At 36.2% G+C, this 16,930-nt stretch overlaps 1 protein-coding gene across 4 annotated transcripts in view; it reads right to left on the minus strand.

The window, feature by feature from the left end:
• Nucleotides 1–16,930, minus strand: part of ULK4 (unc-51 like kinase 4) — a 240,662-nt gene that overhangs the window by 110,092 nt on the left and 113,640 nt on the right. For all 4 annotated transcript variants that reach the window (XM_065628834.1, XM_065628835.1, XM_065628833.1 and 1 more), the window contains exon 30: nt 15,264–15,312. In XM_065628834.1, coding sequence (XP_065484906.1) covers nt 15,264–15,312 — 49 coding nt within the window. The remainder of the gene's footprint in view (nt 1–15,263; nt 15,313–16,930) is intronic.

The raw sequence follows: 16,930 nt of genomic DNA on the forward strand, positions 1-16,930 counted from the left end.
GACATTTTAAAATAGAAAACATTATTTTACTTATTTGTGAGTGTCATACTATTTGAAACATACCAGCTTTCTTTCAGAATCATTTTAGCATAGTAAAATAATTAATATTATACCAGCACCATTAAGCCCATAGTTTTATAATAGGTATTAATTGTAACCTGTCAATAATTCTCCTTAAACTAAAAATAAGAAAACAAATAAACAAAAAACCCCACAATGCATAATTCTTAGCATTAAAACTCCTAAAAGTACATATTCCATTTTGTGTCCACAGTTTCCAGAATGTTTCTCTATAGTAAAATACACATACATACACTAAAAAAAAATTTAACACACCAAAAAACCCACCATCATCACAAAAACACATTACAACAAATTAGAGAACCTAATTACTTTTGGTATTCTCAAAAAGCATTCTTGAGTAAGTGAAAAAGTACCTTTTTGTGCATGCTATCTGCTTAAGCATACATATTTCATAACATATAAACAACATAAATCCTAGTTAGAAATACTATGATAAAACTTATGTTAGGAAATGAAGATAAAAATTCAGGATATGCCTACTGAATAACTCACACTTAGATGGAGCAGGATGCAACTTCAGAACAGGAATGGATTTTTTTTTTTTTTTTAATCATTATTATTACCTTTCTTAATCAAGAAGAAATTTCCAAAACATTTTTTAAGTCAGGTACAATCAGAATTACTGAGTAAACCCTGCTGGAGTTAAAAGACTGAAACAGAGCTTTATATTAAATATTATATATTTTGTAATTCATATAACTAAAAATAAGAGCTTAAATAAGAACTTTACCCTCAAAATTGTTTCTGAATTCTCAGAATTACTGTTTATTTTTAACTCATGTAGTCATTAATACCAATGTATTTGAATCCAGCCAAATAAACAGCACAGACTAAAAATTAATCTCATAACTCAAAACTAATACTGTGTACTTTTAACCTGCTAATTTCTCAAAGAAATAACTGTTGCTTCAGAAAATAAGTCAATCTGTTTAAGTCACAAAAAATAGTCTGGTTTCTCACACAAAAGTAGGAAAGCTAAGACAAACTTCCACAGCTAATCTCTAAAAATTACAATACAGAAAGGTACAATACAATACACATGCATTTTCAGTATATAAAGCAGAAAAAGCTTGAACTCGGTTCAAGCTAAAAGTCTGCCTACCCTGACAACCTATCTAACACATCTGACAACAGAAGAAGCCCTACAAGTACAAGCCAGGTATCCAGAACACTTTCCCCGACCTCAGGGAATTTACAGCCCAAGGACTTAGAGCCAGAAATAGATCTTTTGACCATACCAGCTCTCAATGGATTTTTCTTCCATTAATTTGTCCGGTCTCCTTTTAAACTCAAGTAAACCCAGGACCCTATGGCATAGAGGTCACAGCTGAACTTAACCCTACAGGAAGCAGTATCACCTTTTGTCAGTTTTTAAAGACACCAATCGCAAGTTTTCTTTAGTTCTTATATTAGAAGGTACAGCGAACAGCAATGCTATTCCCCTCGCATGAGCCACTCATGACTGTGTGCTGCTATCATACTTCCCCCTCAATCATTGCCTTCCAGATTAAAGCATATGGAAGAGTAATCTCTTCTACAGAGGCCATTCCAGACCTTTGATCATCTGTATCCCTTTTCTTTGCACTTTTTGCAGTTCTACTGTAACATTTTTGAGATGGGAAATCCACGGATAAAAGTGGCATAATGTTTTTCTGCTTATTGTGATAATTCCTCTTAGGATCTATGACATTGTTTGCTTTTCTGACCAAGATGAAGGATTAATCAGATGTTTTTATTGGACTACATTTTTATTTAACCACGTTATCTCATTCCTGAGTGATAATGGCAACACTTCTTACATTGCTGTGTATGCAGAGTTGGGTCTGTTGACAGCAGACACATTGTGCAATACTTCAGAACATGCACAGGTTTCACGTGCTTTGAAAAGGAGTGCAAATTAAACAGAAAGCGAGTAGAATTAGGTGTCAAAAAAACTTGTGAGGATCTTAATTACACGGATACTCACAAGATCCTAAAGGTTATGTACAAAACTTTTATCAAAAGGCTCAAATCAAGTGTGATGAGAGAATATGTGAAAGCAAAACAGCTTTACGGCCACCAAACAAACACACACCACCACAAACTAAAAACAACCCAAAAACTGTTGAAGACAGTGGAGGAACCTTGATCCAGAAACTCTGCACTGTGTGAACTCTGTAAGATCTTTAAACATTTCACTTTTGCAGAAATCCTGAGTGGGAAGAGACCATGAGTACCAATTGTGTGCCTACCCAATCTCAAGGTGGTTCATGGTGATGGTCAGTCCTGCTCTTTCACTCCGGCTGCTGGTGACAGCCATCATTAAGGACCATAAATTCAATACCCTTCTGCCCAAAGTTCCCAAGACTGACAGACTGATCTGATGACTCAAACTAAATTCCTGGTACAGTGTTCAGTGACCACAGAACAAGGTCATAAACTCTTCTCATTCAGACTAAAATGTGGGAACACAAACAAAATTATTCCTGACAGAGTGGACTAGACAGAAGAACACATTATAAAATGAAGCACTAGACACTACTATTTAAAGCTATACGCATATATATATTTTTTTTAAACGGATAATTCTTCTCTAAAATGCTACAAAAATCTTCTTTCAGTACATATTTCAAATATTCTACAAATCCTAACTGTTCCAAAGGCGCCAAAGTTAAAAAGAAAGGTGTTAGTTAACACCTAAGTACACTTGTTTTCCATATAGTTTTAGAGGAATCTTGTCCAGTTTTCCAAAACAAATTTAATAGCACCAGCATTATCTGTCAGGTGCAAAGCTGACATTAACATGTTCCCTTAAAAACAGTGCAGCTCTGACCTTTAAGTAAAAATATACTAATTAGCAAAACATTATGTCTTCGGCCCTAAATTCTCCACAGCAATATTCAAATTACCCAAAAGTCTCATATATATGCCACTTAATTTAAAAAATAGTTCAGAACACTGCTCAAAAACCACAAATGCAAGACTCATATTTAAGGTACCTTGCATAATGTTGAAGATTATTGCCAGGCAAGACAGGCTGTCAGAAATACTCAAACTTTATACATCCATCCAGCCAACCCTGATCTAAGTCTGTCTTGGATTTGGTTCATGAAAGAATACCCCCATGCAGTATAAAATGTAGCTGGCTCAGATAAGGGAGAAATGGAAGCAGAGCCAAGTCAGCTGAATAAGCATTCAATCCATCCACTCTGCTTACTTAAAGCTCAAAGCATATAAGGAATTAGTAAGCAGGAAACACAAGAAGAGCTCAGAAACCCAGACTCACCTGGGACACTACTAACTTGGATCCTAAAGAGTTAACTTATCTAAGTACAGGTAGGACGCAGTGAATGGTGGCTACCATGCTAGGAGATAAGGTAGTTTTTGTGGTTGGTTGGTTTTAAGGAAGATAGACTGGATTAGGCCAATCAAATCACAGAAGCTGGTTGTATATGTATATCAACAGATAGGAAAGAAGGCACCTTTGGACACCTTTAGTCTAATTCCCTGCTCCAAGCAGCCCTGTCAAAGCAGGCTGACTCAGTGCTGCATCCAACTGAGCTTTAAGAGTCCCCAAGGATGGAGATGCTACAACATCTCTGGGCCTTTGTTCCAATGTTTGACCATGCTCCTCACAGCAAAAAGTTTCTTCCTATATCAAGCTGGAATTTCCCATCTTCCAACTTGCATTCACCCTCTTGTCCTTCCATTGTGCACTGCTGAGACAAGTCAGGCTTCATCTTCTCTGTTCTGTCCCATGAGGTAACTACAGACAAGAATAAGATCCCCTCCAAGCCTCCTTTGCAAAGGTTGCATGGAACCCATTCTCTCAGCCTTTCCATGTCTGCTGTGTGTTCCAGGCCCCCAGTCATCAGGGTGTATATACACTGGGCTTCCTCCAAGATGTCAGAGGCTCAGGGTAAGCACTATTACAGTCATTTCAAGATACTTAAATTTTTTCTCTGAACAAACTCGTATTCCTAATCCATTTAGTCTTCCCAGAAAAAAACTAACTTTTAAAAGTTGTTCAGAATAAGCACTATTACAGCCTTTGTAATGGAGGGGATTAGGGGAAACATCAATTACCAGGGTCCAGCAAGGTCCAAAGTACAACAGGTAATCCTCTAGGTATTGGAGGAATCTAGTGGATTTTGAGCAAGAGTCAAGGAGCACCATGCAGGAATAAGCAGATGCTCCACACTTTTCAGGCATGGAGACTTTTGGAGAACTGTTGTGTTGGATCCCAAGTCAATCCCTGAAGGGATCACACGAGTTCCATATTTCATACCATAACACTGGACAAATATTAGGGTTATAGTTATTTGCCAATTGTTTTGAAGAGAGTTTAAACTGTGTCATCACCATGCATCTCTGTAACACTGGGCTGTTTGTCCCAACCAACAGATGAAGTAAAAAGAACAGAGGCCTCGGATGGGCTGTAAGTCACTTTGAAGCAACACTGTGAAATGTTCTTGGGACAGTCAGAGCACTGAAGTGATTAAAAAAAGAGATCTGCCCATGCAATGCACAACAGTGTTTGTTACTCTGCAACAATGTTTTCTTTGAAACGCATTGTAAAAACATTCCCTTTCAAAAGACAACTTGTAAGACACCATTATCCTAATACACAAAACAACCATCCACTTTTGATTAGTTCAGAAACATTTTCTAAAAACAACCCTCCACAAAACCAGTATCCTTGCCTGCCCATTGAAGAGCAGTAAAATAAAACACTAACAGTAAGATCAAAGAAACGGAAATTAGTCACAACGTCATAAAACTCAGAAATGTGTTCTAGTATCAGCAGTAATCATGGTCACCATTTCTGTAAAGCACAGACCAACAACACTTCACTACTTGTTTGTGATTTTCTTTTCCAGTATGTTACAGCTAGTTTTAAAAACTTCAAGTCTTTTAGACTCATGTTTATTATCTGTAAAATTTTTGATTGCTAGGACAGGATAAAAAAAATACCAAGAAACACATAGGAATATTATTTATATATGAGGTTTCTTATATCCCTTAGCACTGAAAATAAAACAGTTACGTAGCATACACACTAAAATATTAGCGTCTAGCAATAGAAAGCAATTCCTTTAAAATGCAAATAGATTAATTTCATTCCTATAAAAGCACATAATGCTGTCACAAATACTGTGGACTCAATTTCTCTCTCAGAATCTGTGCTGGTTTGACTGAAATTGATTTAATTTTCTTTATGCAGTTAGAAACGTTTCACCCGGGGATAAAGTTAAATGTTTTCTCCAAGTAGCTTTCTGGTGTCTGAGATTTGGTATGAAAAGAACATAAGAAATCATAGATGTCTTGGCTGTTGCCAAGGAAACAAAGGACTTTCCAGCTGCCCAGCAGCAGGTGCAAGATAGAACCAGGGAGGAGCAGATCCAGGACAGCTGACCCAAACTGGCCAACCAGAGCATCCCACACCACGAACATCATGCTCCATATACAAGTAGGACATTTCCAGTAACAGCCCTCTTTCCTCAATAGCTGCCATCTGGGAGGGCTCTCACTCTGTTTCCCACTGACATTCATTGCTGCGAGTGCATGTTCCTGTGGCTAAGTATTGCTTTAGATCACTCTTCTTTTATTAGTATTCTGTTAAATCTGTACCCATTTCAACCCACGAGCCTTTCTTCCTTCTCCCTTCCTTCCCTCCTCAGGGAGGAGAGAGTGAGCGCAGCTGTTCAGTGTTTTGGCTACTGCTCAGGGCTAAACAGTAATACAAATGGAGCTTCAGGTGATTTTGTAAACATTTTTATTCCCTCCCCTAACAGGAACACTGGTTCAAAGTAATTTTCCAGAGAAGAAAAAGAGTGATAGAAGGATATGCTTTAGTAATATATTTTCCTTTCTAAAAGTCATTTTGTTATGCACACTATCCATTTATAACATTTAAATTATTTAAAGCATGGCTCTGCTTCCCCTCACATATTTGTCTTTTTCCACCAGCAATCCTACTGGCCATAGGTCTACACAGACATATAGTCATAAAATAGGCTGCTCATATTTATTTAGAATTTGTACAGTGCTTCTCATAACGCAATCTGAATATCTTCTAAATCCTAATGAATTTATCATCCCTACATTCCTATGATACACATTTATAATTTAGACATTACCTAACCATAAGGAAAATTCATTAGAGAATTATGCTTGAATAAAGTCTAGCTGAGACTCTAAACAGGCCTTTCAGAATTATGAGCACCCATTTCTGATAGTTTTGTAAGAATAAACGTGTTTGTCAGACACACGAAGGACAGAAGCACGCTAAGTACATCTGAAAAAGAAGGGGTATACAATTGGCCCAAGGTCAAGAAGAGATATGGATCATCAGCAGGAATAGGAAGCAGTGCCTCACTTCTCTCAGTACTCTGCCAACAAGGCCATTCTTCATCCCACAAATCATGTACGTCGGGTAAATGAAAAAACCTGAAAACCTGTTCTTCTCAAATTCTATCATTTGTAACAAACGCACATTTAACTACTATCATTACGACCTCCCAATAGAAAGTTGAATTAAACTAGTCAAAATTATTTGAATCGAGCAATCTTACAAGAACAGCTGAAAAATCAGCTATTAACACCACTCAGAAAAAACAACACAAAACCCCAACAACAACCATTTTCTCAAGGTTATGGAGGGAAAGTAAATCATTCCAGATCTGCTTAAAGCTAGAAGCTGTTAGAAGGAACTTTCTAGAAAATTTTCAAAATTATACATGCAAAAATTTTGATTATACAGTATTTTCTTCATTATCCCAAGCTCATGATATTCGTAAAAAGACAACAAAAGAAGTGGCACACTTCACCTTGGAGGTATTTGGCACCCCTCCAAATTAGCAGCATGTGCTTTCTCCTAGAATATGTTCCCATCATTTCCAACACTCCAGTTCCAGCCCTTTCCATGAGATTTCTTCAAACTACACCAGCCTTTTGCAAGCATGGGAAGGCATCCATACATTAATTGTGAAGACACCCTCTGCTTTGAACTTTCTGGGGACCACAAGGCAGCACGGCTGCAGCAGCTAACTGGTAACTGGCCATGTATTTATTAAGCTTCATAGAAGGTTTTGCACTTTCTAAGTCCTCTGTTGCTGCATCCACATTACTATTATGACATTAGCTAAGCTACTGGCTCCAAGTTAGCTGGAAGCATCTTCAGGAATTGCTGCCACATGCTGACCGCAGCACAGACAAGCTTTAAGCTTTGTGGTTATAGCAAACATGTTTAAAGTCTACCATAAGTTACAATGATATTGAAAAAGTCAAATCTTTCTCCTGTTAACATTTGTAGCAAAATGCCTATGAAAAGGAAACTTTTGTTGACCTTTTTGTTGGAGGACAAGAGGCTGTAGAGCAGCCTCGTGGACAGAGCTGGTGGTTCGAGTTGATGGCAAGTTGAATATGAATCAACAGTGTCCCCTGGCAGCCAAAAGGGCCAACCGAGTCCTAGGGTGCATCAAGCACAGCACAGCCCGCTGGCTGAGGGAGGTGATTGTCCCACCCTACACTGCACTGCTGTGGCACAGCCTCGAGTGCTGCGTGCAGTTTCAGGTGCCTCAAAATAAGACAGACACCAAACTATTAGTGTGTGTCCAAAAGTAGGGAGACAAAGATACTGAAAGGTCTCAAGGGCAAGATTTATGAGGTGCAGCTGAGGTCACTTGGTTTGTTCAGCTTGGAGAAGAGAAGGCTGGGGGTTGACCTCATGACCATCAAGGTCTTCTCTCCCTGGTAACCAGCGATAGGACACAAGGAAATGGGAGGAAGCTGCATCACAGGAAATTCAGATTGGACAGTAGGAAAAGGTTCTTCACTGAGATGGTGATCGGTCACTGGAACAGGCTTCCCAGGGAAGTGGTCACAGCATCAAGCCTGTCAGAATTCAAGGAGCATCTGGACAACACTTTTAGTCACATGATTTAGTTTTAGGTAGTCCTGCAAGGAGCAGGGAGTTGGGCTTTATGATCCTTATGGGTCCCTTCCAACTTGACATATTCTATGACTCTGTGATTGCTTTATCCATATGCAAAACCACTGCACATGATCTAACAAAACCATGGGTTCTCATTATTAACCACAATCAGAAATGGCTTTTATACCATGCATTTTGCCTTCTAAGAGTTTCATTGTCACCAGTTAAGATGATGATAGTTACACATCAATAAACCAAAACTGTTAAGAATTCATTCTGTGTAGTGTTAATACTTGCAGAGAACAATTGAGCATAACAGATTAACCTGATTCAACACTAATCAAACATTTACAGATGTATAGATATATAAACACTTCCTCAGAAACTTCTGGCTGAAAGATTGCTCACCAAATAAATAAATAAATAAATCTGGTTTGGGGAAAAAAACAAACAAACAAAACAAACCCCCACACAAATTAAAAAAACAACCAATCAACCAACACCCCAAAACAAACACACAAACTTTTTTATTAAGATTCTGCTTCCTGCTAAAAAATTCTCAAGAGGGTTACACTTACATGTTTATTTCCAAGAGTACACATTCTGATATGCAGGTTTATCCCTTCTAAGTATACACTATTTTCAAGTTGGCAATTTAAAAGAGGTAAGTAGTCTCAGACATCTCATCCTTAAACTAAAGTGTTTAAGCAAGTTAACAAAGTAACGAAAAGAATAACATTTTTTACCAGAAGAGGTATATTTTATTCCTTGACAATTGGAAAATAAAATACTGTACCCTACTACCTTTTACAATATCTTCTTCAGTCTTTAGAAACACTCCTATTCATTTGATTTAGCATTAAAAAGAGAAAAAAATATAATACCTTTCTAAATGTTGACACAAGACTTCAGTGCATTGGTAAGAAATTTGTCAGTCTGGAAAAGATTTAGACCATGCTCATTGTTTAAGTGTTCTTCTACTTATAGTATTTTTTACATTTGCATTACATTTTTCTTTAAACTGTATCTATAATCTTTTATCATTCCAAACATATAAATTCTAAGATTTCTAGCACTTTTTCACTAGTTTCTCCTTAATCTGTCTCTGGATATTAAATCACTTTCAAAACAAGCAATTATTTTGCTTTATAAACCACCCATTAAAATAGGATTTGGGCATTTTTGCTTTCAGAAATCCTCATAGATTACATTCCTATCCTGTCACAGCAGTTTTACATACACTGCCACAGCACACAGTTTGGCTATTAAATCTAGTAGATTTTAGGAAAAATGCATACTTCACAAATAGGGAAAAAAATAGATATATCCATTATGGATAAATTTAAGGTTTCTAACTGTAACTAATGCCTATCCTATAGAAGCCACAAAAATCACTCTTAGAATCTAATTTCAGATGTCTTATAAATACATATTTTCCCTAAAAGCAGTAATAAGCAGATAAAATACACCAAAACAAGCCACTGCATTTAACTTCTTTATAACAGCACTGAATACATAGCCAAGAACGGGAATATTACACACAAAGTTATTAAAATAAATACTATTTCCTGTTTTTTCAAGCATATGTTGCCTAACCATTCCCAGATTTCTTTGTGTTGTTTTTTTTTTTTTTTTTTTTTAATGGAAAGCTGAGGCTAAATTAAAGATTGATTATGGCCACAGACTGAAGGGATCCGTCCATAGCTATCAGCTACTACCAGTATCAACCTTCTCATGCAAGCATGAAGCTTAAAGATGGACTTTGGCTCAAAGCTCATTTCCAGCAGAGGACCAACTGCCTATTCATATTAAGTCCTAGAGGTTCATATTATTTGCCATATTTGCTATCCTAATTTTCTCCAGAAGATGAGTTCTGCAGCATAAACTTGTACTCCCTACAGAATGTAAGAATATGAGTCTCCTACTCTACTATTTCAAGTATCCATCCTGGATGATCTACAAGTGCTTGGAAGAGTTGGAAACATGCTCCCCATTCTTCTAGACAATCAACAAGATGTGCACCATGATGGACTAAAAGGTGCTTAGTTTAGCAGATTAAGTAAACTAATGTTTCGACTGTTGCAATAACCTCTGATACATGTTCCTCTATATCTGTCATCCCTGTGGCTGTCAAACAGAAAAATACCTCTGCCTCTTCCCTCAAATGATATTTGACTGCAGCCTCTCAGCAGAAGACAGAAAACAAGTAAAATAGGAACAATGACGCTCCTGCTTTTCCTCTCCAATTTTTTTCCCTTTTGTATAGTATTTTCACAGGAAAGGCTTGTCAGAAAACAACTATTATTTTTAAACAGTTCTAAGTGGATGGGTTCATTGCTCTAACGGGATCACAAGGAGTAGAATCTCTGACTGTAACCACTTCCTGTACCTTGATCTTTATCCTCCAATTAAAATTCAAAACAAAATATTAAATCCAACTACTGCTTCCACTTGGCTGCTACCCAACTTCTTTCTCACAATTTTTGAAGGGCTTTAGTTAAAAATATTTTTTAAAATCCCAAACAAACCAAAAATTAAACAAACAAAAAACCCCCACAAAATCCACAACAAACAAACACCCCCAAAGCAATCTAGTTACACATGGCTACATGTCTCCTTACATAAAATTTCTACAAAATTATTAGCTTTCTTGAAAATAAGGTGTTACCCAAATAAAACTGGAGTGTTTTCTTTTTTTAAAGTATGAATATATTTAACTGATTTTGAGGTAACTGTTACATTTTTTCTTATAATCACACCTAGCTCATACTGTCCTTTTAGGGCTCAATGGAATAACGAACTTTATTTTTCAACTGCAATTATAACAAAGTGAGCAAAGCACAGCTGCCAAGAGGATCAGTGTCTGCCAGCAGGACAATGATTGTGAGGTATTTTTTAAGCATTCAAGCACAGGTTTACTGCAATCTGTCAAAAACATCAACAGGACATGATCCTTCAGTTTAAGACATCCAATTCTATAATTAAACTTTACAACATGGACTCATAGCAGTCCCAAAACACAAAGGGACAGTATAAAACCACAAACCTAGACACAACTAGGAAAAATATAAAAAAAAATATTAATAAATTTAATTATTTCAAAAAACGTAAAGAAAAGATGTGGACTTGCTTGTGTTAAGAATAGATCAACAGTATAAACAAATCATTATATTTGTACCTTTAAATTAGATTGCACAGTTTACACACTAAGTCACTAACATTCATTGATGGTTTGTAATAAGACATCATTTATAAATATAATGACTTTCCATCTTACTATAAATTCATTTTCATTAAAAGGATATGCTTTTAGATCCATGCTGCCACATTTTTTGTGTGATCACTGACCATTAAAATACAGAAAGTTGCAGAAACACATTTGACAGCAAAAACTTAAGTCTGTGAGATGCTGGTGTGATTAAAAGTTACAATAGTGATTTTAAAACGATAAGCACACAGTTGACTACTGAGCTTTAAAAAGAGGAGAGTATTGAGCTCCTCATCACAAGCACCATTAGCTTTAGTTTTAAAATTTATTGGCAGAAAAATAGAATTTCACCAACTACACAGAATTTCTTTTCTATGCAATAGCTTATATTCAGATAACCTGAACAGAAGACCAGGTAATACTTATGATGTGTGGAGGGTCACCATCCTATCCCCTCTAAAAAGTAATATATATGCCAGCTTCATTCCTAGTCACTCAGCAAAATCTTGGTAACAATCTAAAATACAAATAGCCATAATTTATAAATATGAGAATAAACCACTTCCTATTCTGTTATCAATCTCACTCCAGCATTATAACATTCAAAAATATTTTTATATAACATACTGATATTTCAGATAGATCGCAGGTTTGACATTGTAAAATGTATTGGAAATAGATGTAGCAGTAAAAGACAGCAAGGAAGTAATTTGTGAAACATATCCCACAGTAATGTTTTCTGCCACAATCCTCTCTGTTATACTTCAACACCAGCAATTCATCACCACCATACATCATCCCAACTTTTGGTATCAGTTATGTCATCAATGGAATTTGGCTCATTTTTAATCTTGTTACGAGGGGGATGATGCCAGCTTTCCATCTGTTTTTCGATCACTTACTGTCCTGAATATACTCATGTTTTGCCAATGTCTCCCTTTTTCCACAGAAACGCATCACTACATCTTCACTGATCTCATTAGACATTACAGCAAGATAAAAGCCTACTCATATTGTAGTTGCACCTTCATATTCCTTTGTAGAACTACTCATAATCTATGTAATCGCTAGCGCTAGGATCTCAGATCAGGGTACCGAAGAAATTAATTTGCATTCACTCGTAACATGAAATTCTCCTTTGAAGTTTTGCAACAAAGAACTGTATCCAGGTCTTTCACATATTCACAAAGTAGACTATTAATTGCATTTCCTAAATAAAACTAAGTGCTGAGGGATTCCAGGGGAACTGCAACTGCATTTAAAGTCTCTTACTAACAGATCGGTAACTAAAATCTAGCTCAGGCGAATAAAACTAATAGTTGTCCTTTTAGAACAACTTTTTAGGTAGACAGTAACAAGCCTTTTTCCCTGATCCAGTTCCTTTTGTTTGGCAACTATAACATTTACAGAATTGCAGTCACAAACGACATGGAAGGATACATTTGGTATGATCCAGTTGAGTTCAGAGATCTAATTGGCCCAGATACATGACAGAGGGTAAAAAAATTGTCAGATCTCAGTGTTATTGCTTAGATCAAAACACAGGGCTATATGCAGTATATGAGGCAGCGCAGCACTACATCGATGAACATGAGAAGCAGTCACATTAAAACCTATTTCTTGTGAATTGCCCCGTATCTGAAAGCCAGCATGCCCTCACTGCTGCGACAGCTAGATGAAAGCTAGGACATTTGATCCCACTTTGATTGGAGCATAGTCTGGAAATGAAGAGTGCTCCAGGAGATACCCTCCAATTCTGGGTCCACATCATTTCCCTTCGGAGCCTAAGAGTCAATGTCCTGTCAGTGGCATTGCTGGAGATAACATGAACTGCATCTAATGATACATAGAAGACACAGTGGACATTTGGTCTGGCATAGCAAATTATGAAGTACTACTGATATTCCTTGAACTTGATAGTAATAGCTCTGCATTAACTTACTGACAGTACAAAATAGTGTATTAACTGAAGCACCATCCAAATTCAATAGTTTGGGGTCGGGTAAAATTCTAGACAGAACAACACAGGGCTTGATGTTACTGATCTGTGCTGTTTCTTGAAACCAATAAAAAGTACGAACCTAGCCAAAGACTAAGGTATAGACAGTAATGGGATGTCTAAATGATATGCAGCTCCCTTCACTCATAGGACCATGAAAATTATTTCAGAAAATATGAAGGAGTTTTCTAATTTGTTCTGTTCACTAGGAGAAACAGCCCAAAGATAAATCATTCCAGCTCGACTAGTCCCAGCTCCTGAGCCTTCCTAATTGTCTAATATTCCTTTGCTGAGTTTGCTCTTCTGTAGGGAAGATCATGGAACAGTAAGGAGGGTAGAAACCTTTTTAAGGTCTCACATCCCTTGAGCCAACCACAACCACAGCTGACAGTCAGTGTACTGTTGAAGTTTGACTGCTATGTCTGGCTACTGAAGCCACCACAGGCAGCCTTCTCAAACAAAGCATGTTGAAAGGGGATTTCTTTTCTTTCCTCTCCCTAAAAGCTATAAGATTTTCCCTCACGACTAACTATAAGCTCAAAGAGAGCTATAGAGCTTTAAGAGAACTACGAAACCTTCACAGACCATCAGTCATGAAGATGATTTCGAGCTGCTTTTTACTCCCTAAAAAAATATTTCTATAACTCATCAGGCCAAAGCGTGTGTAGGGATGTCAAGAGGGAGGATTTACGACTGACTTCAACTGACCCTACTTACATAGCATGACATGAAAACACTTTCAATGCTATGACTATTGATGTTATAAAAAGTTTTTCAAGATCTGTGAATATTTCTAGAGACCATAACCATACTCAAATACTCAATAGCTGTATACTAGCATACATATTTGTGTGTGTGTATATATATATTGGCATTTAAACTTTGAGATTCCAACAGCTAGAGAAGTTTCAAAAACATCGCTTTCATATTTGAGGATATTAACGTGAAACATTTGACTTTCACATTTTACTGTATTTCTCTTCTGTACTACCTAAAAGCAGTACTTATACTAGGTCAAAACTATTTCAGAAACACTGTAAAATGTTGGTTTTATTGATAATACTTATCACAATAAGAGATTTGTACATATATGTACATAAATCCTGTGTTCTGTATCCTACTGGAAAAAAATCTATCATCACTAAACAGGGCTTATCTGGTTATGCAGTATTAAAGAGATTTAAAATGATAGGCGATAAAATAAACCACTGCAAAGGGAAAGAGAAGATTAAAATGTTTAAATCTAAGAAAGGAAAATATCAGAATCACATTTTAAAACATCTTCTACTCTGAGTAAGACTGAATTTCAAGAATGATCCAACACCGAGTATGCAATCTGCCCACACTGCATAAATTACACATTATAAATAAATATGCATAGTTAGTATTCATCAGGAGCACGCTGACGTGATGGGACACTTACCTGATACAACTTCATGAACAAGAAGATTGAAAAAATAAACAAAAGACTGGAATTTAGCCACAAGAAGGCTAGTGGATACCACATTACCCAGCTTCCAAAGTAGCCTACAGATTTTTCTTCTTTGTTAACATATTTGTTTTGCAACATTTCGAGGACACAAAAAACATCAACATCCTACTTAGGAATGGGAATTCAGCATGTGACTATCCAAAGTCATATCCTTGACACTTCATATTGAAATAAATTCTAGAAGCAAATAGTGGGAATTGGCATTATCACAGTCAAACTCAGGTTTGATGCACATTTGGGTTAAAATGCAAATCCCTCAGCATTTGTTGCTCTGTCTGGGCAAATATATAGTTCTAATTAAGGATCAGGCTCATTGGTTCTATTTTTCAGGTTTTTATTTGGTTCAAAAAAGGAAAAAGTATTTATCTTATAATTTTTTTTTAGACAGTTGGTGAGAACTATAGACATCTACTTACACTAGATTCTTTTGTATTGATAGACTGTTTGATTTCATTTTATCAACATTCCTTATTAAACTTACTCATTTGACATGGTTTGGGATATATGATACCTATCTATTAGTGTGTGTGTGTATATATATATATATATATATAAAAATTCTTACCAAGATGACTTGGAAAAGAACTGGAAAAAGATGGATTTCTTCCACAAGGCTGTAAAAACATATTTTAAGATTGGTTTAAGAAAAGAAGAAGTGATTTCTTATTTAACACACAAAACTCACAAAAAGTAGAGTATAAGAACAGTTGTTGCAAAAATCCAGGACCCAGAACTTCAGCCTTTGACTAGCTCTCAACAAAAATGAGCTCCACTTCAGCTATTAAACAGCAATGTTATACCGCTTTGGAAATTACTTCTAGGTCTGCTTCACTGATGCGATTCAAGTGAGTGGAACAATAATTAAATTTATCTTGTTAAATGGGGGTATTAATCAAAATTCAAAACTATAATGCTATACATACTATGAAACACTCAGTGTGCACCATTAAATAATTTGAATTAGACTCAGAGCACGTAGTGAAATTATAAATACACTGTGTTTTTTAAAGAATGCTACTTTAACTAACTTCTTGGGTTTAACATATTAGTATACGATACATTTGTCAACCACCTTTCTCGACAATACTGAGGAGTGGTTACCCAAAATAATTTAGCTTGTCTCCTGAATTTCAAAATCAGGCACAAACCAGCATGTATAGAGTTGTAAGAAGAATATTCTCAAAAACCAGTAATACTTTACAGCAATGCAGCCTTTTCCATTCTTAGAACCCCAAATATTTTTATTAGTAAAGCATGTGTTTCTCTCACAAACACTACAATGACATACAAAGTACACGATCACACAGTTCTTCCTGCATTATACTGTCTTATTTGAAGAATTATTCTTCCTTTTTCTTATGCACTGTCCTAGATGCCAAACCCAACTCAGAACACCAAACTGGGTGTTTCAAAGATTTTTCTCTTGTATCTTTCTGATATTACTCAAGTGCTTCATAAACAGTAGGTAGGTTTTAGCCTTGTGATACAGATATAAGACAAGATTGTATTATGAAGTCTGTGTAATACATGCAGAACTCAAGCACACCTGAAAGTACTGAGGATGTCCACTGTGGCTGTTTGCTCAACATGAGGCAGATGCTTTTGTACAATTTTTCAGGGAACTCAGCATAGAACATACAACAAAATTTTAAGTAGTATGTCAGTTAAAACCACAAAGTTATATATTTCTCTATGAATAAACAGGAGTTATATTTGACTAAAATAAGCATTTCATTTCATGTTTGAAGCTTTACTGTTTAATGCCTTATACTGGCTTCCAGTGTAACAACAATCAGATTAGTTCTGTTTGGTAAACTATTCATTAAAAAGAACCCAGGTGCTCCTAAAATTACACGTTTCCATTTAAAAGTTTTTATTCATATCCAGTAAGAAAGAGAAGGTATTATTTGTATGGATAGTGCGAGCTAAAGAACTAGACTGTGACCTGAAGGAACTAAAAGGAATTGCACACTCTCTTCAACTGGCTTAATGAGAAAAATCAGAAGAGGGCTAAACATCCAAGGGTCATAAAAATCATAAAATGCTTTGCTTAATGTCACCCATCAGAGCCCTGATTGTTCAAGTTTGCTGAAATCATGTTATGTAAAGGAAATATAATAAGGTAATAAGGAATGAAAGGCATGCTAATAGAAGAAACACATCTATGAAGAGTTTAGAAGTCAGATATATACATTAAGTATAAATAAGAGTTTCCTATTTTGTATTGTTTTC

The sequence above is a fragment of the Caloenas nicobarica genome, chromosome 2, assembly GCF_036013445.1.
Source record: "Caloenas nicobarica isolate bCalNic1 chromosome 2, bCalNic1.hap1, whole genome shotgun sequence".
Taxonomy (NCBI): domain Eukaryota; kingdom Metazoa; phylum Chordata; class Aves; order Columbiformes; family Columbidae; genus Caloenas; species Caloenas nicobarica.